The 23,000-nt window shown below is 57.8% G+C and overlaps 1 protein-coding gene across 1 annotated transcript; it reads right to left on the bottom strand.

Annotated features, from left to right (window-relative positions):
- Positions 1–71: 71 nt before the first annotated feature.
- ZNF541 (zinc finger protein 541) lies at positions 72–17,618 on the bottom strand. The gene is made up of 16 exons (XM_037155087.2): positions 17,541–17,618; positions 17,052–17,456; positions 14,333–14,576; positions 10,811–12,650; positions 9,563–9,621; positions 9,116–9,275; positions 8,770–8,937; positions 7,511–7,832; positions 5,190–5,253; positions 4,756–4,898; positions 4,290–4,393; positions 3,067–3,142; positions 2,427–2,515; positions 1,154–1,294; positions 786–967; positions 72–694 (listed from the first exon to the last, which is right to left on the bottom strand). The coding sequence occupies exons 2-16, from the start codon at positions 17,356–17,358 to the stop codon at positions 529–531; spliced, it is 4,065 nt and encodes a 1,354-aa protein (XP_037010982.2). The 5' UTR covers positions 17,359–17,456; positions 17,541–17,618; the 3' UTR covers positions 72–528.
- Between the last annotated feature and the right edge of the window lie 5,382 nt (positions 17,619–23,000).

The raw sequence follows: 23,000 nt of genomic DNA, 5'->3' as shown, positions 1-23,000 counted from the left end.
GCAGAGATGCAAAAACCTCTGTTGGATAAAACGGTCAGGGAAGCCAGAGGACAGCTGCTCAAGAACCCAATTTAATAAGATTTATAAGTCGACACGTACAAAAAACAACCTAACAATGTACAAGTCATTGCAAGACTAGGGACTGAGGCGCCAACATGCGGCCGTCTGAAGGTGCCCCCACTGATTCTCTACATCTTGGCCTTACCTAATAATGGAGCCCAAGCCCCAAACCAAGGCGCAGACTGGAGAGCCAGCCAGGTCACACCCGTCCCCTCCCTGGCCTCCCTGCTCCAGGAGGGGGACTGAGAGAAGGGGAGACACTGTTGCCCTGAAGAGGCCGGGCCTCTGGCGCAGCCGACAGGGGCTCCGCAGCTGTCCGATGACTGCGTGCTTCCCCGCGGGGAACGGTGAGGACGGGGAAGGCAGAGGGGTGCCCCGACGTCTTGGAGGGGGTGAAGAAAGACACCACAGGGCTGAAGGTCCCTACCCTGACTGCGGCCTCGCCCCCACTAGCCCTCTGCCCGGGAATCACCACTGCAGGGGGCCGATGTCAGCCCCTATCTCCTCCTCTTCCTCCTCCTCCTTCAGCTGGAAGGGCTTTGCCGGCCACTTCACCCTGATGATGGGCTCCACGTGGTCCTGAAGCCGGTGCCGCTTCATGTGGGCATTTCGGCTCTTAATCTTGTCGAAGACCCTGAGGAGGCACCAGAGGGCACAGGGCTCAGAGCAGGGCGGCTCCCGCCCCAGGGAGGCGGTGTGAGTGCGCCCAGGGTGGGGGCTGGTACCTCTCGCACTCTCTGCAGGGGAAAACACTCTGGCCCTCGGCGCTCCCGGGCAGCTCGGGGGTCCGCTTGGGGCCGGTGTTGGGGCTGGAGTTCAGGACGGACTCCCTCCTGTAACCCTTGGTCTTCATCTTTAACTCAGGGGTTGGGCGGTGGCTAGGTCTCTCTCTGGGGCTGCCAGTGACCTGCAGAGGAGGCAGAAACCCCAAGAGGCTGCTGACCCCCCGCCCTGACAAGGGAGGCCCAGGGATCCAGGGCCCAGGTGCCCACTGCAGGGCAACCCTCCTTGTGGTCCCGCTTCCCAGCCCCCGGCTTGGCTGGGCAGTGGGCATCCAGCTCAGCACTAAACTGCTGACCCCCACGACCCCCACCTTTGCTTCTGTCCTGTCGGCTTCGTCGGGCTCTCTCTTGAGCCTCTTCTCCAGCCCCGGGGCTCGGCCACAGTCAAACTTGATCATTTTTTTCCAGATGTAATAATACTCAACACACTGGGCCACTGTCTTCGTCTGGATCTAGTGAAGGAACACGGACACTGACTGTGGGCAGCCCGCTGACCCAGGGGCAGAGCACCACGGGCTCCTCTCGGGACACGCGGGCTTCAGAGTGAGGCCACCAGGGCCGAGACCCGGGCAGCGAGGCCCTCTGAGAACCCTTCCCTGTGGGGAGGCCACACAAAGGGACAGTACAGGACGCCCGCCGGGACATCGTGCCTGAGGGCCACTTGCCTGCCGACCGGGACTAATCGCAGCAAACGCCCTCACGCGGTGCACACCGCGCAGCCTCAGCAGGAGCTGGGCAGAGCCCCGGGGCACCGGGGAAGGTGGCCCACAGTGCAGGGGAGGGGGAGTCTTTGTGACTGTGGTTTAGGCAGAGACCTCTTAGCCACAACACCAAAAGCTGGTCCACGAAAGGAAAACCAGCACGTTGCAACGCGACCCCACGGCGGACCCACGAGAGTGGGCGACCCTGAAAGGCCTGGCCGTTTCCATTGTCGGCGAGGCTGCGAAACTGCTGGACTCTCGCGTTCCCATGGCGGGAATGTGTGTGGCAGTTCAGTGGTTTTCTTAAAACGCCGACCACACGCCCACCGGGACATCCACTCGTTCCCCTCCCAGGTGTTTACACCCCCACGGAAAACAAACCGGTACGTGCCGGCGTGGAGGGGGGCACGTCACTGTTGGCCGCGGCTGTGTGTACCATCGCCGGTAACCGGGAACCGCCCACAAATCCACGATTGGGTGAAGACAAGGAGCTGGCGGGGGACCCCAGGGCAGGAGGAAGTTTGGGGGGGTGACAGATGCGTTCTGTGGCGATGGTTTTACAGGGACACACGTGTCAAAACGTCACTTCTTATACTTTGATTATATGCTGTTTGTGTCCCTCACGTTAAAAAGGAAAAAAATCAGCAGGACATTACGTGCAGTGTGACATCCTCACGCACGTGTCTGTGAGGGATCCATGCAGGCGGAGGTGCCTCCCGCACAGCCAGGCAGAGCTATGGACCAGAAGCAGGACTCTTTGGAGTCGCCCGCAACCACAACTCCTTAAAACTGTAAACTCTCACACGCGAGCAGCGTGTGGTCCCGGACGGCCCTTGCGCTGCAGTGGGCCAGCTCAGCCGCACCAGGCCCGGGCACGCCTTACCGTCTTGTGTATCAGGTAAAAGTCCTTCTTGTGGGCACAGAACGCCTTCTTAAAGAGCCGCTTCTCCACGGGCGTCCAGATGTCCGAGCCTGTGGGGACACAGCCAGGAGGGGGACGGTCTTTCTCCTCCAGCAGCGCAACCTCCGTGACTGAACCGCAGACGGCCCTCCAGTTTCGACTACGGTCTCTGAGCACCGGGAATGTGCCGAGTATTCTGCTGAGCCCCGTGTCCGCCTCGTCTCCTACGACCCTCACAAAAACCTTAGCAGGAGGGGACCGTGGCCATGCCCACTTTACTGCCGCAGCATCTGGGCTCCCACTGGCCGACTAGCCAAAGTGGGGGGCAGCCTCCTGGCTCCGGGGACGCTGCGCTCCCTCGCTGACCAAGCCGCCTCCACCCCCTCGTGGCCTGCAGGCAGCATGGCCCTCCTGGCTGGGCAGAGCCCGAGGGGGGAGCACTGGGAAAGGGGAAGGCAGGGCCCCCCCACCCCGCCCGCCCCAAGTTGCTCCAGACACACCAGGCCCTTCTGGAAAGGCAGGCAAAGCCCGCAAGAGGCACAAGCAGGGTGTGCCATGGAGGCTGACTGGCGCGCGGGGCCTTGGCTGGGGGGAAAAACCACGCGGCACCTGCTCCAGTCACCTGTGTAGCGGTAGTCGGTGAGCGGGTGAGTCTGCGGCTTCTGGGGTCCCCGGAGTAAGAGCGTCTCCAGGGCGACCTGGAGCAAGAAGAGAGGCCGGCTGCTTGCTGGGGGAGCAGAGGTGAGGGAGAGAGGCCCGCCTCTGCGGGCCCATTCATTCGAGGACCACTCAGGTCCTCCCCGACCCAGGGCCGTTCGGAGCGCGGCTGGTTCCCGGCTGCGCCGCGCTGACTGCATCACCAGGCAGGCTCTTGGGGGCAGCAGACTCCACTGTTCCGTAGCCAGACGTCCCTCGTGAAGGGGCCAGTGCAGGGATTCGTTCTGGCACAAGCCCCTTACTCCTCCGGGGACCAGCATTTTCAGGTGCGCTGCCCTTGCCTGTGGCCGCTCTGTGTTTCCCTCACGGCGCTAATCACTGTCTAATGATGTTAAAAACGTATTTCCTGCCCTACGAGGAGAGGGATTTTGTCCTGTTCACCAGCACAACCCAGTCAGGACCGGTGTGTCACCTGCAGGGCCCAGGGCAAAGGGAAACTTGGGTTCCTTTCGCTCAGACGTAAAGTATTTCCGGATGGTGCCATCAGAGTCTTAAGCCAGCCCTGCCCTGGGCCACCTCAGTGAGACCCGATAAAGAGGCGACGCCCTGCCTCCCGCCTCCCGCGTGCCAGCCACCGCCTCCCAGCCTGAGAAAAAGCAGAACTGTGGCCTCCTGGGTCCCTAAGTTGCTAACTTAACTTCCTCTCCTGCTCCTCTGAGTGGGACTTTCATTTAATTCCTAAACCTCAGGATCGTGAGGAGGGTCCTTCGGACAAGGCAGAGGCTATTCTACTGCCCCAGAGGCTGCCACTGTGGGTTTTGGGTCAAAAAGCTAAAGCTCGGTGAATAAACCAGGTCAACACGGGACCTGAGCCGGGTCCACGAGGCTCCCCTCACCTCCCTTCACAGCCCCTGGGATCTCAGAGGGACCTGGGCGCCCCCCCCCCCCCCCCCCCGCTGTTGCCCAAATAAACAACCACTTCACTGAACCCGAGCCCGGGTCTGCCCGTTCCCCTCTGGTGTTCGACGGCCACACCAGTCCCAGAGCCACCGGGGGAAGGACGGGTGGCCTCCCTTCGTTTTCACAGCTGCAACCCCCCTGTGGCCCCCCCCCCCCACGCACAAGGTGCACCGCAGGCACCTGCAGCCCCAGCGCAGGACGGCGCGGAGCCCCGCCCGGCTCCCTCACCTGGACGTTGCCCTGGGCTTCGTGCAGGCAGTGCAGAGCCAGCTCCAGGTTGGTGCCCCCTCCCGGCATGACGCTGGAGCAGGCCGCGTTGCAGAGCCCCGTCACTGTGCCGGACAGCGGCCCCGCAGGGCGCAAGGGAGAGGGGAACCGGTCAGCCAGGGCCGGGGAGGAGGCCCCCGGACGGCGAAGGCGCAGGGAAGACGCTCCTCGTCACCATCGCCCTCACGCTTCAGTTAAAAGCAGGTTGAGGAAAGGGACGGACAGGGAGGAAGGACGGCCTGGCCAGCTACCGCGTCAGAGGAGAGGTGGGCACAGGGGACAGGGGCCTGGGAGAAGCAACGCTGGACTGAGCTTGGTCCCTCCCCACCCCCAGGGGACACTGGTTCGTGGACCAGTGGAGAAGTGGGAGGAGGAACTCCTTGGGGCGGGGGGTGGGCCAGGGAATTTGGCCGCAAGTCTCAGCCACCTCTGTCCTGCGTTTCCAGGTTGGTCGTCATGTCTCCCCACGGCTTCCAGACCAGAGAAGCCGCGTGTTCATCGGTTCCCGCCAGCGACCTGTCCTGCAGCTCTGGGATCTGGGCCTGGAAGCGGCTCCCTAAGTTGATGTGTCTGAAAGGAGGCCACACACAGACGGGCCCTCGACGATTCGACCGGGAACCCCTGGGTCACGGGCGTTCTCCCCCACGGGCCCCACTAGGTATGTCCGGACAGAGGAACGTTGGGGAACGTTCCACGTGGACCTGGAGAAATCCACCACCTGTCTCCTGGGGAGGCCCTGCAGCCACCCCCGGACCTCCGGTGACGCAGGGGCCCTTGGGCACAGCCCCCCAGGGGCACCGCGAGTGAGCCGCCCGCCCCGCTCTGGGAGGACTCTCCGGGCCCACGCCTGTGCCGACTCACGGTTCAATGCTGATCTTGGTGTCGTCCTTCACCACACAGATGCCGAACGCGTCGTCCTTTCGATCTGGAACACACACCACCAAGAGGCTTGAGAAGACTGACGAGAAGTGACCCTCGGGCCCCTTCTCCCTGCCTTCCCGGAGCAGCCGAGGGCAGGCCCTCGAAGCCCGCTGGGCACAAACGTCCTCAGAAACAGAGGGGGGGCCACCACGTGACCTGGCAACCTCAGTCAGGGTGTTCACCCTCAAGGGCACCGCACTCCCCCTGTGCTCGCGGCAGCGCCGTGCACCACGGCCAGGCTGTGAGAGGACGGCGGTGACCGTGCGGGGGGAGCGGGGGTGGGGGGTGGGGGGTGCGGAGCCAGCAGAGAGGGTGTGGCGTGTTCGCACAGCGGGATGCCACTCGGCCTGGGGAAAGGAAATCCTGTGGCCTGATGACGCAGACGAGCCCCGAGGACACGGTGCTAAGTGACTAAGTCAGTCCCAGGAAGGACCCGAAATGGTCACATCCACACGATCGAAGGGTGGGTGGCGGTTTGCGGGGCCCGAGGGACTGGGCAACAGGGAGCCACTAACCAACGGGCATCGGAGGTTCAAGTGAGCAGACCCGGGAGCTCCAGAGACGCGCCGTGCAACACGCGCCACGGTCCCCACACCGCCCCACGGCCCCGACACTGCCTCACACACTTACACGTTTGTGTAAAACGTGTAAAAAGGGCAGATCTCATGTCCACTGCTCTTACCACAGTAAAATAAATTTCAAAAAAGACTGCGTGGAAGGTGGACAGGACTTCTGAAAAGTACAATATGGAACTCAAATTAAACAACAAATTAACGGATGAAAATTATACTTAAAAGACAGTAAGTTCAAGTCCCTAGAAGTTGTCCTAGGCACACGAGAAACATTTTAAGCATCTTAAGAAACACACACCCGAGAAGACTGATGAAATCTCGGTAAGAACGGAGAGCGTCAGTGACACCTGAGCGAGGCCCCCCGCCCACCTGGCCCCGGTGCCGTGACCGCCTGTACCCAGAGCTGGGCAGGCAGATGCGGCCAAGGGGGCGGGGCTCCCCCTCCCCCAGCTCCCACACTTGAAGGGTTAAAGGAAGGCAGGATGCTAATGTCTCATCAGAGACAGAATACCATTAAGAGATAGAAATTATTTTTTTTAAAAAAACGAACCATACAAAAGTTCTGGGGTTAAAGAAGTATAGTGACCAAAACGAGGTCCAACTGCAGATGTGAACGGGCAGGAGCCACGGCCCACGAGCCGCCGTGACCCAGCTGTGGAGAGACCTGAACCCCCACGAAGTGCTGTGGGGGACGAATCTGACCCCAGCCTTTTGGAAACCGGCCTGGCAGCCACTTGAATGGATAACACAGAGTTGCCACAGGGCCCAGCAACCCAGCCCTGGTACCTGCCCAGGAGAAATACAAACAAACATCCACGCGAGAACCTGGGCAGGAGTGTCCACAGCAGCCTGGTTTCTGTAGCCCGGAACTGGAAGGCACCTAAAGGCTCATCGCCTGAGGAGCGAACACAAAAACAAGGTCTGCCCGGACAACAGGGTGCCGCCCGGCCGAATGGAGGAGGGGCTCCAGTCCGTGCAACAGCAGGGAGGGACGGCACCGCACTAGGTGAAGAAACCAGACACCAAAGGCCACGTGTGACCCCACTCATGCCAAATGTCCAGAACCGCCCTGGCTGGTGTAGCTCAGTGGATTGAGCGCGGCCTGCGAACCAGACAATCGCGGTTTGATTCCCAGTCAGGGCACGAGCTTGGGTTGCAGGCCAGTTCCCAGCAGGGGACGCACAAAAGGCAACCATACATTGATGTTTCTCTCCCTCTTCTCCTTCCCTTTCCCTCTAAAGATAAATAAATAAAATATTTAAAAAAAATGTCCAGAACCGGCACAGCGCAGAGGAAGCAGACTGGCAGTTTCCGGGCTGCTGGGGAGATTGGGGCGACGGGGGTATGACGGGGCTGCTTCTGGGGGTGCCAAAAACCATGCCGTCCGGCTGTGGGACGAGCGCGCAGCCCTGTACACACACTGAGAAACACAGTGCACTTGAAGCGATGACTCGTCACGCGGTGTGTAAAGCGGGTCTTACTGAAGCCGTCTCGGCAGCTACAGGGGAGGGCAGGTCGGGCTCAACGGCCTCTGTGACTTCTTTCTGGCTGTAAAACTCTGAGACCCAGAAGGCTGCTGGTCACAGTCGGCCCCGGGGACACTTACAACAGCCACAGGGCCAGGGCCACGGGAGGGAGAGACTCTGGACCGGACGCTGCGAGGGGGGCCGCCGCGTGAGGCCCACTCACCCAGCACGGTGCTGAGCAGCTTGTCGGGACCGGCCCTCGAGGACGTCTCGCAGAGGGTGCTGAAGTACAGCCCGGAGCCCTCCCGGATGGGGCTGAGCATGGGGAGCGGCGTGTAGGGGGGGCACTGGAACAGCCCCTTCAGCAGGCGGTCCACCAGGAACACGGGCGCCCGCAGGCAGCTCGGGTGGCACCTCCCCGGGCCCGGCTCCCCGAACGTGCAGCGGGACGGCGGGATGAACAAGGCCTGGGGCTGCGGGCGCTTCTTGCGCTTCCTGTGCTGGCTGCTCTCCCTGCCGTCAATCTCTTCCATGTCCTCCTGTCCCTGGGGAAGGAGACAGTGCAGAGGGGTCACCTGGAGCCACCTGCCATGCAGCTCTGTCTTCAAGACGGCATGAGAGCAGGAGAGGGGAGCGGACCACGGGGACAGGGAAGTGTGACACGCACACACCCAGGCATCCGTGCCCAGGGTCCCCCCCAGGCCGACCCCAGGCCCTGTGCCTGCGGCTTTCGAGGCTGGAGCCTCCCCGTGCACCCACATCCAAGCAGAGGCCCTGGGAAACTCGCCAGGCCACCTTCCGTTGTTAGTACCGACATTCACATAGCAGGGGCCGGAGACACAGTGTACCAGGGTGACCAAATGAAAACTCGTTCCTCTCCAAATGACAGCAGCCCCTATGAGACCAGCAACGTGGTCCACGCTCCCTGTCCCCAGGTCTGGTTTGCACTGTCCTGGGCAGGATCCTCTAGTACAGGCTGAAGACCGACTGCCTGAACTCACCGTGTTCTCTCTCACTACACAGTCTCCCCTCCTCTCTGCCACTTTTATTCCTTCTCATTCTCTAGGTCTCAGCTCTAGCACCCCCTCCTCCAGGAAGTCCTCCCTGACCTCCTCCTCAGGCTGGGTCTCTGTCACACCCTCAGGGCTTCCCTGGCTCCCTCTGATGTCTCCCTGCCCCCAGCCCTGCCCACTCTGGGTCATCACTGTCTGGGGACAGGTCTATCTACTACACTGGCCTGGGAGCCCCAGGAGGGCGGGCAGAGGGTGTCATGGTCCCCTGGGGTCCCCAGAACCGCCAGTGCAGGGCTGGGCACAGAGGAAGCTCAGCAGGTGCTGAATGAATGGATGGACGGATGGATGAACATGCAAACCCAGCTCCTCAGGAGGCAGGATGTTCGGTGGCGCTTGTTGGGGCTTTTCCCGCCGCTTCCACCAGCAGGTAGGGAAGGCCGTGGCAGGAAGGGCACCGACCAGCACCCACCTTGGCCGTGCTGCCCAGGGCTCGGTGTGCTGCAGCCACGGGCAGCGACGTGGGCATCTCCAAAGGGGCCATGCTGTCCAAGGACTTCTGGACCCCTGGGGGACTCTGCCCATCCCCCTCTGGCCTCAGCACCTGTCTTGCTGGCTTGCAAAACTCTGCGCCAAACACCTACAGGCAGAGAAGAGACTGCTCTTGAGACACAGCCGGCAGGGAGCAGAACAGCTGCGCCGGCCTGTGGTGCCCGTGTAAGACACCGCCACCCTGAGATAGGTGACACCCAGGTACTGACGCCCCAAAGCCTGGCAGGGGCCCGGGGAGCACAGGGCCCACTGCGTGCGCCCGTCACCTGCTGTTCCTGTTTCCCTCGAGGCGACGGCCACTGGTCGCTGTGGAAGCACATGTGGCTGCTCAGCCCCCTCTCGGTGTAGAACATCTGGCTGCAGTTCCTGCAGACGTAGGTGCCCCGCGGCTCCGCGCCGTCCGCCGGGGCCCCGAGGTGCTGGCTGCTGCGGGAGACAGGGCAGGAGGGAAGAGCGTGAGAGCGGGATTCGGCCCGGTCACCGGCTCCTTTGTTTTTCCCGAGTCTGACCCACTGACAGCTCCAGATGAACCCTGAGACACGGAGCCGACACCCCACTTCTTCAGGGCCTGGTGCGAACCTCTTCAGGACTGACGCGTCCAGAGCCCCTTTCTCAGGCCCGGCACCTGGAGGCCACCGGAGGACCCCTGAGGGCTGCGCTCCCCCTGGGACGGGAGGGGGCGGGGCGGGGAGGAGAGGGCCTTCTGAACTCACCATCCCCCTGCCAGGTTCTCCTCCCTCATCAGATGGGGCAGCCGATAGATATTTCCGCCCTGCAGACAGAACTACGCCTGAGCCCACACATCAGATGAGGTTGGCAAGAGCTAAGCCTCTAGGACTCGTGGAGGAAAACACAGTAACTCTTTGTGACTGGGGATTAGGCAAGGGTTTCTTGCATGACACGAAAACAAAAGAACAGGTGGTTCATCAAAACTTAAAACATGTGCTCTTTAAAAAACATCACCAACAAAGTGGAAAGAGCTTTGACTGGTGTGGCTCAGTGGTTGAGCGCTGGCCTGCGAACCACAGGGTTGCTGGTTCGATTCCCAGTCAGGGCACATGGCTGGGTTGTGAGCCAGGTCCTCAATAGGAGGCATGTGAGAGGCAACTAGACATGGATGTTTCTCTCCCTCTTTCTCCTTCCTTTCCCCTCTCTAAAAAATAAATAAAATCTTTTTAAAAATTAAAAAAAAGTGAAAAGATATCTATGATCGTTGAAAGTCAAAGATACCTGGTAAGAACCTGTAGTCATGACACATAAAGAACTCTTACAGCTCAACAATAAAAAGTCAAACAACCTAAAAATGGGCAACCACCTGAACAGACACACCAGAAAGGAGACACCAGTGGCCCATAAGCACATGCCCAAGGTCATTCGCCACCAGAGCACTGCAGGTCAGACCAGCTGAGAGACGGGGAGGGCGCGGCCCAGACCGCACGCGCTGGGAGGGGTGGGGAAACCGGACCCTGCCACGCGGTGGGCGGGGACGCAAAGTGACGCAGCCGCTCTGGAAAACAGCAGGGTGGCTCCTCACGTGGTCGAACAGAGAGGTGCCCTCGGACCCGGCAGTTCTGTGCCTAAGTATTTCCCGAGAGCAATGAAAACATACGTCCGCACAAAGACTTATACACGAATGCTCGCTACTCACGATGGCCAAGAAGTGCCAACAACCCCAATGTTGGGGCGGCCCTGATGGGGGGCGGACAAAGCACGTGCCTGCACAAAGGACTACCACGCGGCCACAGGAGCAGAGCGCAGACGCCTCCACGTGGATGGACTTGGGAAGCTGGCAAACCCGCAGGGACTGAAGGTGACTGGCTCAGGTGGCCAGGGGCTGGGAGGGGGAAGCACTGTGTGCAGGACACAACTGGGAGTGTGGGTGTTTTGGGGGGTAAAACGTTCTGGCAGGGGGAGTGGTGGTGGAGGCGGGGCCCTGGGATTACACTGAAAGCCGCTGGTACCTGGATTCTGTTGAATATCGTCAACTTGGACTTGGAGTCGCGGGGGGGACCCGCCAGAGGCCCGGCCGAGGAGAAGGAGGCCATGGCCACCTGGCTGGGAGAGGCCGCGCAGCAGGTGTCCAGTTTCGCCTTCTCCTTCCGGAAGCCCGAGAAGCGCTGGGCCCTGGGGTTGCCGGAGAAGGGCCTGTGGCCTCCGCCCCGGGAGCAGGCCGCACCCTTGTCTCCCTTCGCGGCTCCGGGTGCCGTGCCGCTCTCAGCCGGGGCCTGCCTCCCGGGGACCTGGGCTCCAGGGGCCTCGTCCCCACTGGACTGGGTCTGCTGTGGGCCGCTGGGGGAAGAGCTGTCTCCTGGGTCCAAAGTCCCTTTCACAGGTCTCAACTGCTTGGCCAGAGAGATGTCTGGATTCCCGGGAGGGTCCAGAGGTGACACAGTGAGGGACGGTGCAGCGATGGCCCCTTTCGGTCCTCCCTTCGAGTCCCGTTTCACGCTGCCCGGAGAGGCCGCTCTGGGGCACGCGGGTGTGGTTTTCCTCCTTTGGGCTGGGGACCCCTCTGGCTCCAGACGTCCCGGGCTGGCGTGGACAGAGTCGGCACTGGGTGTCAGCAGCAGGGGCTGCTGGGGCCAGGGCCCTGAGGTCAGGGCAGCCTGCTTGCCCTCGGGCGTGGGGAGCTGGGAGGCGGCGGCGGCCACCTGGGTGTGGGAGAAGACCCGTTGGGACTTGGCAACCATCTGCAGCACCTGCATCTGCTCGTGGCTCACGAGAGGCTCCTGCGACTTCAGGAACAGCTGCCGGAACAGCGGGGTGGCGTCTGACGCCGGGAGCCCGCCGGGCTGCTGGGCCTCCTGCAGGCCGGGCTCCCCAGGCTTCGGCCACAGCACAGTGTCACAGTCAAACTTGCTCTCTTTGGAAGCCCAGGAGGAGTCCTCTTCCCCGCCCGCATGTCTGGGGTCACCAGAGGGAGGGAGGGGCAGAGCGTCCTCCAGGCTGCGGCTGGCACTGGGTGAGGGCTCCCTGGTGGGGGAGGCAGTGCTGGGCCCCAGGCTGACCTCCGGGCCCTCGGGGGTCTGCACCGCAGGGGCCTTTCGGACCACGAACACATTGCTCCCTTTGCTCTTGGGGCAGCCCGGCAGGCTCCGGTTGCGGAGCCACGGGAAGTTGTGGCTGGGTGGCTGGGAACCAGAGGGGACCGTCTGGCCTCGGAACAGCGGCAGGCAGGTGGGCAGGGGGCCTCCCTCCGGCCAGCCCTCCAGGGCGGGCGGCAGCTGGAGCAGCCAGGGCTCGGACTCAGATGGGTCCGGGCCACCGCTCTCTGCCCCCCTCGCGAGGGCGGCTGTGAGCACGTCGGACACAGGCTCCTTCTGTGGGGGGCGCTGCTCCTCGGGAACCTCAGGGCCCAGGGTTCCTAGGGCTGCTGGAGCGCTGGCTGGGGTGCAGGAGGAGGACCCCGAGGTGGGCGGGCAGGGACGGGCCGCGCTCCTGTCGTCACTGCGGTCTGCAGGCCCCGCGGGGGCCGGGCAGTGGGAGGGGGCCTTCTGGTGGACGAGGCTGCTGACAATACAGCGCAGGAGGTCCCGGCTGGGCAAGAGGGCGCCGGGGGGCCTGGCTTCCGGGGGCGTCAGGGACCGCAGGCCGCTGGGCCCGGGCAGGCCCGCCGCCTCCTGGGTGTGGGGGGAGTCCCCGCCGGCTTCCTCCTCCGGGGGCGCTTCCTTCAGGATGCACAGGCCGTGCTGGACCTCGTAGTGCCGGCGCAGGGAGCGGTAGTCGCAGTAGCTCTTGCTGCAGCCCTGCTCCATGCAGACGAAGGGCTTGGTCTTCTGGTGGGTGAGCATGTGCCCGGTCCTGGGGTCACGCACGGGAAGGGGGTCAGCGGCACACCACCGGGCCTTCCCTGAAGGGACCCCGAGGGGGCCCCCGGCCCGAAGCCGCACTCAGCCCCCACTAGGGTGGCGGCAGTCTGGAAGGGGCACCCCTCTCTCTCCCTCACCCCTAAGGAAGCCCCGTATGTGAGAAAAAAACGGATCAGTGGAAGCCAGGCCGCAGTTCCCCAAAGTGGGGTCCCCAGGGACCCAGGCCTCCAGGGTCACGCCCCCCACCCCCCACCCCGGAGGGCTTAGGCGCAGCTGGTAAATAAGTTTAGAAAAAACATCATGTGCTTCTGGGAGGTTCACCAGCACAGGAGCAAATTTAAAGAGCCGCACAACAGGCACAGAGGCATCTGTTTAACTTTCGATGTCTCTCGCGCCTGTCCGCACACAGAACCGCTTTTTCAGGTGCGGGTCAGCATCCTGGAGACCGAGAGCTCTGCGGACGCCCACAGGGAAATGGTCCCCAAATGCTCGCCCAGGGCGGCCCCTCCTCAAGGAAGGCAGGTCTGTCTTATCCTCGGGCTCCTCTGAGGGGCCAGCTAGTCACCTGGAGCCCCCAGAGCAAAGAGAAAAACATTTACAGATGCCCAGTCCGAAAACCTTTCCAGAAAACAGCCGAGTGTCCCCGTAACGTCTGCAAATGTACGTGCGTACAAGGGCGTTATCTTTACGGCATCCTTATGTCCGCATTAATGTATGATAAATGTAAACAGGTGAGTAAATCACCCGCTGGGTTCCCAGCAGCCCTACTATGTGCAGTCATACAGGTGGCACGCGGGGTGCGTCCTATAAAACACAAAACCCTTCCCAAAGGCCGACCCTCGGCTTCCCTCTGAGAAGCAGCAGAGAAGGGAGGGGTCGGGAGACCCCACCTCCAGCCCTTGCTGTTCCTGATTTCTGACGTGAACCAATTGCTTCCCTTCCTTCAGGGCTGGGTGGGCAAGACGCTAAAGCGAAAGATGAGTTCATCAGAGCCCCCTGCAAAGGCTGGCAGCGCTATAAAAATGCAAGGGGCTGTACCTACCGCGTGCAACTCTCTTGGTTTGAAAAAGCCTGTCTTTCCTTCCTCACTAGCCACAAAAGCTCATGGTTTCTAAAACATCAAGAACACAGGGAATTCGGCTCCTAACTCTTATAACGAGCTCTCCTCTTAAAAATCAAGTTAAAAAAGAAAACCAAGAGTTAACGTTCCGTTGCCACGTTCCAGAAACAGGCATTTCAGAAACTCTCGCACCTGTGCCCACCCCAGACGTGCTCCTCGGGCACCCACTGGGGCCGGGAACTCCGGGAGCTTCCTCACAGTGAGCCCGACTCCCTGCGTGTCAGAACTGCCTCCAGGGCGAGCCATTGTGTGTCCTTAAACCACAGCAGCAACTCCCTCACTGGTGTGAATCTAGGGGCTCTGGAGGGTGACCCAACCGGGCCAGCGCCAGACCCTGTCCCAGGGCACTGGCAGCGTGAGGCCGATGAGTCTGTGCTAAGCACAGGTGACATCCACCTGGGGAACACGGAGGTGGGCAGCCCAAGGGCGGCAGGACAAGGTGGTCTGGGAGGCAGGGAGGACATCCAGACACCCAGGAACGCCTGGTCTCACTGCCCCCCGCCACTGCCCCCCGGCCCCTGGAGAGCCCTCTGGGCGACCAGACTCCCACATACAGGTGGTCCTGCCGCTTGAAGGCCTTGCTGCAGATCTTGCAAACGTGCTTCCTCTCCTGGCTGTGCGTCAGGTAGTGCTTGCTGAGCGAGCTGGCGCTGCTGAACACCTTGCCGCAGAGGCTGCAGTCCAGCAGCGGGTTCTGGGGGGAGCTGTGCTGCCGCTTCCCTTTCCGCACGCTCCCGGCCGGGGCCCTGCCTCCTTCCTCCGGCTCTTTAGGCACCTTCAGCGCGGCGAGCCCCAGGTCTAGACGGAGGGGAGAGCACAGGTTACAGACGTCTGGGGAAACCAGACAGCGGCACGCCGCAACGTGGGCCCGCAGCGGGGTGGGCGAGAGGGGCCACGGACTCCCCCACGGCGGCAGCTCTGCTTGCAGAGAAAACAGGGTTCGGGCCCAGGCGAGGGGGGACCCAGTGGGGCCGCACCTACAGGGCTGCACCCAGTCCCCAGGTGGTGTGGCAGCAGCAGCAGCCGGAAGCTCTGCTGGGACGAAGTGACCAGGACGGGCAGGGCCTCCTGGCCACACCATCAGCGGCACTCACGGAAACCCACGCTCCAAAACTTAGAAAAGTCTAAATCCTTTCTCCCGACCCATGTTGCCTGTGGGTTTTTAACTAAGGACGTAAAGGCAGATTCGTACGAAGAGTCAGCTGCCAGGGCGTGAACGGCAGCGCTGTTTTTCCTGGAGAAATGTTAGAAACCACCTCTCGTCTGGCACGAGGGCCTTTGGGTCTGAATGGGGTGGGGCGTGAGCATTTGCGGTAAAACTGCAGGGGAATATCCAGCAACGTGAGAGGATGTTCACGCCACACTCAGAGGAAATAAATGGTCCCAGTCTTATAAAAGGACTTTTATTTAGAAAACAAACTGAGAGGGTGGACTGACTGGTGGGGTTGTGGGTCCCTTTCACTTTCCTCTTCTCGTGCACCTGAATCGTCCACGCTTCCCGTAGCCCTGGGGTAAAACGATGAAAGGTGTTTAAGGAATTGCATCGTCGGAGACACTGGGGCAAGGCCGGGAATGTTCAGGCGGGAGAGGGGAGATGTCTTCAAGTATCCGGAGGGCCGGCATGCGGAGGAGAGAGGGGATGCTTCTGTCTCGCTCCAAGGGACAGGGCTGGGGTGGTGACTCAAGAGTCACAGGAAGCTCATTTCAAGCCACTGGAACCGGCAGGGTCGTGGGTGCGGGGACTCCGCAGGCTCCAGACTTCCCACGCAGGCACCGGGAGGCACTGGTGGGCCGTGGAAGACTTCGTCTACCCCTCACATTGGTCACTGCGGTGGATCGGGCTGCCACGGTGCGACGGCAAGCTGCGGAATCACCACTCAGCCCGGAGACTGCAGAGGTAGGATCCACGAATGCAAAGGGCAGGGGGGATGGCGATGGGAAGGGGGCGGCACTAAAGGACCCCCGATGCCAAGTCTCTGTGGCCGGGATGCAGCACGAGAGACACAGCAGAAAGGGGCCAGACTCCTGTCCCAACCTGCCTCTGCACGTGGGCCATCTGTCACTCACTGGCCTGGTCTACATCTTCTTCACATGCGAATTACTGGGATGAGCGCTCAGATGGTCCAACGGTTTAAATGAGGGAACACAGGCTTCCCTCTGGGGGAAGTCTGGCCTTGCTAAGTTACTTTTAAAAATGCTTACTAGTCCTGGCTGGTGTAGCTCAGTGGATTGAGTGCAGGCCTGCGAACCAAAGGGTCGCCGGTTCAATTCCCAGTCAGGGCCTGGGGCTGGGTTGCAGGTCAGGTCCCCAGTAGGGGGTGCTCGAGAGGCAGCCACACACTGGTGCTTCTCTCCCTCTCTTCTCCCCTTTCCCCGCTCTCTAAATAAATAAAACCTGGGTCTTTTAAGCAAGCGTTTGGGACACTTTTTGAGCGGCTTATTCCAGTGAACAGCCACACTGGTTTTCAGGGCTGCTGCTCCGGACGCGGCCTGCCCCCTGCATGTGCACCTGTGCCCGCCTGAGAGCTCGGACCAGGTGGGCCGATCTCAGCGACGTCGCGACCCAGGAGCCGAGGGAGAGGGCCGAAAACAGAACCCGAATTCATCTTGTGGGGGCCCCGGAGGGCCAACCACAGGGAATTTAACAGAGGCCTCTGGAGTCCGTCAGATCTCCCTTCGCGCCTCCACCGCGGAGGAGGGACTCAGGGATGAATCAACGGACCGACCGTCTGCCATCAATTCGGGCAATGATACGGGTAAAACCCACTGTCACCTGCCCCCTGCTTTACAGTCCACAAGGTGCTTTTACGTTCATTTCTTCTTCTGCTTCTCCCTGTGTCACCATGTGGGGAAGAAGAGTGGGTGTCATTGTCTCCTCACTGGACGGAAGAAGACGCGAGGCCGGGGCGGTTTAGAAGAAGCAGATGGACGGGACTCCCGCTCCTTCTGGAAATGTGCGAGGACCCTCGGAGACGCAGTTGTGGACAGAAAAGTCTCCGGTAAACTCACAGGTCAGCCCGCCCCACACACACCATGGGCACGTCCCCAGACGCCCGAACTGCTCCGAGATACTCCCCAACGTCCGAGTTCACTTTTCTTGACCAGGAGGAAGTTGGGCGCAATCCCCAGGTGGAAAAAAGTGACGGCTCCCTACTCACCTGTGGAAGAGACACAATGTCGTAACCAATCTGTGCGGCACCAGCCCCAGTGGCCGCCGGAACTTCTGGCCCACCCCCCAGGCCCACAGCCCCCCCGGGGGGGGGGCAGCGCTACCTTGTGAGGACATCTGCGACTCGGGGTGAGCACACTCCTCCAGCAGCTTCGCGGGCGCCGGGTCCTTCCCCGAGTGCAGCGACACCGCGTCTGCCCCGTCCTCCAGGGCCTCGCCGGGCACGGCGGGCGTTGGGAGGCCGGGGTCCAGGTCCACACCGCTCAGGCTGGCGTAGAACAGGTCTCGTGTGCCGGGCCCCAGGTCCTGGCCGAGGGCGTCACTGCAGCTGAGTCCCTGGCTCTCAGAAAACAGAGGCAGGTGCACCTTTGATGGCAGGGCCCCCTCGTCCCCCAGGCTGTACTGGTCCATGGTTATGGGCTGCCAGCGTTTGGCCAGGAGCTACTCTCCAGACAGGCAAAGCCCTCCAAGGGCTCTGGGAGGAGCGCGCTCTTGGAGGTGAGCGATTCCTGCAAAGGAACATGGAGGAGTCAGAATTGTAAGATGGCAACACAACATGCTGGACGGAAGGCAGACTTGGCATTGCAACACACCTGTACTGGGGTCTGTTCTCTGACACTTAAGAGCCGTGTGACCCTGGGAAAGTCACTCAAGCTCCACAAGACCCAGTGTCCTCATCCGTAAATGGGGCATCAGGGTAGTTCCATCGTAAAGTGGTTGTGAGGAATAAATGAAAGGGGGTCCAGCCCATGGGGGGCTGGACTGACTTCTTCTCCAGCTACAAATAAATACATAGAAATATGAGAAAGGATATTTTTAAAAGATTTTCTTTAAAAAGAAATTTTAAGTATATTTTATTGATTGTGCTATTACAGGTTTTCCAATCCCCCCCCCTTTATTCCCCTCTGCCCTGCACAGGCCCTCGCACCTGCATTCCCTGATCCTTAGTTCATGTCCATGGGTCGTACATGTAAGTTCTTTGACTTCCATTTCCTATACCATTCTTAACCTCTTCCTGTCTGTTTTATGCCCACCGATTATGCTTCTTCTTCCCTGTACCTTTCCCCCCCATTCCTCCCTCCCCCTCCCCACTGATAACCCTCCATGTGATGTCCATTTCTCTGATTCTGTTCCTGTTCTGGTTGTTTGCTTAGTATGCGTTTTCATTGTTCTTTTTCTTTTTTAGGTTTAGTTGTTGATACTTGTGGGTTTGTTGTCATTTTACTGCTCAAAGTTTTTGATCATCTTCAATCTCTCAGATAAGTCCTTTTAACATTTCATATAGTAAGGGCTTGGTGAGGACGAACTCTGTTAGCTTGACCTTATCCGGGAAGCACTTTATCCGTCCTTCCATTCTAAATGAAAGCTTTGCTATACAGAGTCATCTTGGATGTAGGTCCTTTCCTTTCATGACTTCAAATACTTCTTTCCAGCCCTTTCTTTCATGTAAGGTTTTTTTTTGAGAAATCAGCTGACAGTCTCATGAGAACTCCTTTGTAGGTAACTGTCTCCTTTCCTTGTGCTGCTTTTAAGATTCTCTCTTTATCTTTAATCTTGGGTAACTTAATGATGATGGGTTCCTCCTTGGGTCCAACTTCTGTGGGATTCTCTGGGCTTCCTGGAAGTCTATTTCCTTCACCAGACTGGGGAAGTTTTCCTTCATTATTTGTTCAAGTAAGTTTGCAAATTCTTGCTCTTGTTCTTCTCCTTCTGGCACCCCTATAATTTGGATATCGGAATGTTTAAAGTTGTCCTGGAGGTTCCTCAGCCTCTCCTCTTTTCTTTTGGATTCTTGGTTCTTCATTCTGTTCCAGATGGACGTTTATTTCTTACTTTTTTCCGAATCATTAATTTGAGTCCCGGTTTCCTTCCTGTCACTGTTGGTTCCCTGAACATTTTGCTTTATTTCACTTTGTGTAGCCTTCATTTCGCAACCAAGCTCAGTAAGTTCTGTGAGCATCTTGATCACACCAGTGTTTGAACTCTGCAACAGATATGTTGGCTATCTCCTCATTGCTTAGCTCTTTCTCAGGAGTTGTGCTCTGTTCTTTGACTTGGGCCATATTTCTTTGTCTTGGTGCACCTGTTAAGTTGTAAGGGGGCGGGACCTGAGATATTCACCTGGGCAGGGCAACCTTCTTTGCTGGGCTGCTGGGCTACTATCTGTGAGGGAGGGGCCAGAGAGGGAACAATGCAGGTTGCCTACTCGTCTCTAGTCCCACTTTCCAACAAACTCTCGTGTGACACTGGGAGTTTCTCCCACTGTGGGAACCCCTGCCGTAATCCACAGCCAGTTCTGAGTCTGTTTACCATGCAGCGGGCCCCGCCTAAGTAGTCCACTGCCTTGCCCCGGGTTCTCTCAGTTCGCCTGTCCACCCTCTTTCCTACTGGTCTGGTTGTTCTGGTTGACTGTTTCTTTAATTCCTTGGTTGTCAGAATTCCATGTGGTTTGATTCTGGCACTTCTGGTTGCTTACTGTTTGTAGGTTGGTTGTTATCCTCCTTCTGGTTGTGCAAAGAGAGGCAAAGAGTTTCTATCTACACCTCCACCTTGGCCAGGACTCTAATAGCTTTTCTTGGTAGAAGTGAAAGGCAGAAGCTATTTATTTATTTTTAGAGAGGAGAAGAGAGGGAGGAAGAGAGGGGGAGAGAGAAACGTGGCTGTGTGGTTGCCTCTGGCGTGCCCCCTACTGGGGACCTGGCCCGCAACCCAGGCATGCACCCTGACCGGGAATCAAACCAGCAACCCTTTGGTTCACAGGCCTGCACTTAATCCACTGAGCCATACCAGCCAGGGCTAAGATCTGGCTACCAAATGAGGTTGGAGACATGTCTGCATTCTCAGAGATTTGGGGGTTTCTAAATTGCAGTCAAGGGAGTGTGAACTACAGAAGTTTATATTCTGAGGCAAAATGAATTTCTCTGCCAATTCTCAAGTTCTCCTAAGAACATTTTTTAAAGATTTAATTTATCTTTAGAGGGGAAGGGAAGGAGAGAGGAAGAAAAATATCAATGTGTGGGTGCCTCTCTTGCGTCCCCTGCTGGGAACTGGCCTGCAACCCAGGCATGTGCCCTGACTGGGAATCAAACTGTGATCTTCTGGTTTACAGACCCACGCTCAGTCCACTGAGCCACACCAGCCAGGGCTCCTACAAACAATTTCAAGCACTCTGAAGGGAAAGGGCCCATCTGTTTCTTCCTCTCCCAATAAAAACAAGCTAATACAATGTAAAGCATTATTTGAAATAAAATACTAAGCCTTATCTCCTTGTCAGGTATCACGCCAAGTGTTTTACTTGTGTTGAATCATTCCTCACAACAAACCTGAGGCCGGTTCTATTGTCACTTGCATTTTGCAAAGAAAGGGACTCGGGCTCATTTGTGCAAAGTCACATACCCACCAAGTCGTTGACCAGACTGTAAACTCAGACACTGGGACCTCCGAGCTGGTGCTCTTACCCACCACACAATACTGACGGCCTCTACATTCATCTCTACACGGCGCTGCTCCAATTAAACTGGAAGACGCAAAAGGTGCTGGGTCAGGGCAGGGAGCGAGACAGGGTGCCTCCGAATTCCCCGAAGGCTCATCACCTGCTTTCCAACACACTCCCTGTAGTCCGAGGACAAACTGGTCTGCTCACAACCTGGGCCGAGCCAGCCCGTGGTCCAAAGGCCACGCTGTGATATTTACATCCCTTACCAGACAGATGGTAAAGCAATGCCCATCAGCCAACATGGAACTTGCTCTCCTTCCGTCAACAAGTTTTGGCGCCTTCTGTGTAAAGGGCTCCCTGCTAGTCCCTGTGGGGTGGGGTCTGTGCTCCCCGGGCACCTTGTGGGCATGCTCAAGGGTCCAAATACTCTTAAGGACTTTTTCATTTTGTGTTTTCGTTTTGAAAAGAAGCTAAAAGAGGAAAACCAGTGTATCTGGATTAGTGGAGTACCACCTTGTAACCCAGCACCGCCGGTTGGTTTCAATGCCCAGAGGGTGTTTGTACTGGGTTGGCCAAAGGGTCTGGATGGTTTCTCCCATAAAATAAAAGACGTATTTTTCATTTTCACCGATAACTGTATCGATTTGGGTATTTTGAGTATGTCGGCTGTCTCCCGCTATTGGCTTCTAGTGGGTAGAGGCCAGGGGTGCTGCTGAACATCTTCCAATGCATAAGACAGCCCCACGGCAAAGGGTTATTTGGCCAAAATGTCAATAGTGCCAAGGAAGTTCACAAACCGCTTCTGACACGTTCGATCAGTCACAGAACCTTCTGTGTACACTGCACACGTCTTTTTGTGCATTTCGGTTGTGTTTTCACCTTTCTTGAAATACTAAACGTTGCGTATTTTCTTCCACCTTCAATATTAAAGTGGCTGCACAAAAATTCACCAATTCTGATGTTTTTAAAAAAATGCACAGTAGATATGACAGCTGTCACAATACAATGTAATACAATTATTTTGAGTGAAGTTAAAGACAACTAAGCGCTCCTAGTGCCACTGTGTGGAAGAAGCTAAAACTTTTTGGCCAACCCAATAATTGCACGCATGCTCAAAAGGGCTATTTTATTTGCCACAGGCTAATGAGAAGAGAATAGTGGTGGATTTAGCTCATAATAATGCTTTTGGGCTCAACTAAAAGCCCACAGAGCCGGGGCTGGTGTAGCTCAGTGGATTGAGTGCAGGCCTGCAAACCACAGAGTTGCTGGTTCGATTCCCAATCAGGGCACATGCCCGTGTTTTGGGCCAGGCCCCCAGTTTGGGGTGCTCGAGGCGCCCACACATTGGTGTTTCTTTCCCTCTCTTTTTCCTTCCCTTCCCCTCTCTCTAAATAAAATCTTTAAAAAAAAATCCAAAAGACATCCTGGTGCAACTGGAGACTTTGCTGCAGTTCGGAGAGAGGCATGGAAGAGCTGAGACACCTCGGGGCCTGCTGACCCCAACAGGGCCTGGTGTGGGGGTCTGCAAACTGCTCGTCTCAAAGAAGCAGTTGAGTGTCAGCAAAAGAGCACCTCACTCATTCAATTCATGTTTGTACTTTGAATTCCATTGGTTTGGTTGCTTCGTTTGTATTTAATTTGCGAACTGATTTTGGTTTTACGGCGTCACAAAAACTGTAACTTTAGGACCATTTGCATCATTTACGCCTCATTTAATAGTTTGAAAAACAATTTAAGTCAGCTCTGAGGATCCAAAGCAATTTTCATTTTTTTCTTTTAAAAAAGGCCCACTGCTTTGGCTGTATGGCTCAGTTGGTTGGAGCGTTGTCCTGTGCACCAAAAGGTTGCAGGTTCGATTCCCAGTCAAGGCACCCACCTAGGCCTGTGGGTTCGATTGATTATGGGAGGCAACCGATCAATGTTTCTCTCTCAAATCTATAAATATCCTCTTTCCTCATATGAGAATAAAAAAAAAAGAAAAAGCCCATCCTTCCAGGACTGGTGCGGGTAGAAGTGAGGGATTTTTTGGGAAATGCTACACCCTCCTTGGAAAAGCACCTGCCGTTCCCTTCTAGACTCTAGCATTCCAGCACAATGAGGTAAACTAGATTTACTGGGGCACTGTTCGGGCAGGAGGGAGCACTCTGAATATACCTGCCTTATTCTACAAAGCTGTTTCCTTTAGCCTGCAGTAAATTTAAACATTTTTCAGTTAGTTGTCAAATTGAAAACATCTGTCGGATATCCTTTGGCCAGAGCATCAATGCCCCCCAAAATTTTCTGGTGCTAGGTGGGTAGCTCCGTTGGTTAGGGTGTCATTCCAATATGCCAAGGTTGCAGGTTCGATCCCCAGTCAGGACACATACAAGAAGCAACCAATGAGTGTGTCAAGTGGAACAACAGATCGATATTTCTCTCTCTCTCTTTCCCCCTTCCTCTCTCACTAAATCAATCAATACATTTTTTTAAAAAGGATTCTGTGCTCATGGAAATGTTCTAGGGAATCGTCTCACGTAGAATGAACTAAATGAGAAAAGAGACATCCAAGTGTCTCACCCCAAAAGCTAATCCCAGCAGACAATGCAAATAAGCATTTGAATCTAGACTAGCAGTTGTC

Source organism: Artibeus jamaicensis, unplaced genomic scaffold, assembly GCF_021234435.1.
Source record: "Artibeus jamaicensis isolate MK-2021 breed Jamaican fruit bat unplaced genomic scaffold, CSHL_Jam_final contig_1526, whole genome shotgun sequence".
Taxonomy (NCBI): Eukaryota; Metazoa; Chordata; class Mammalia; order Chiroptera; family Phyllostomidae; genus Artibeus; species Artibeus jamaicensis.
The sequence above is the reverse complement of the archived record's forward strand: the minus strand, read 5'-3'. Positions and strand labels throughout refer to the sequence as shown.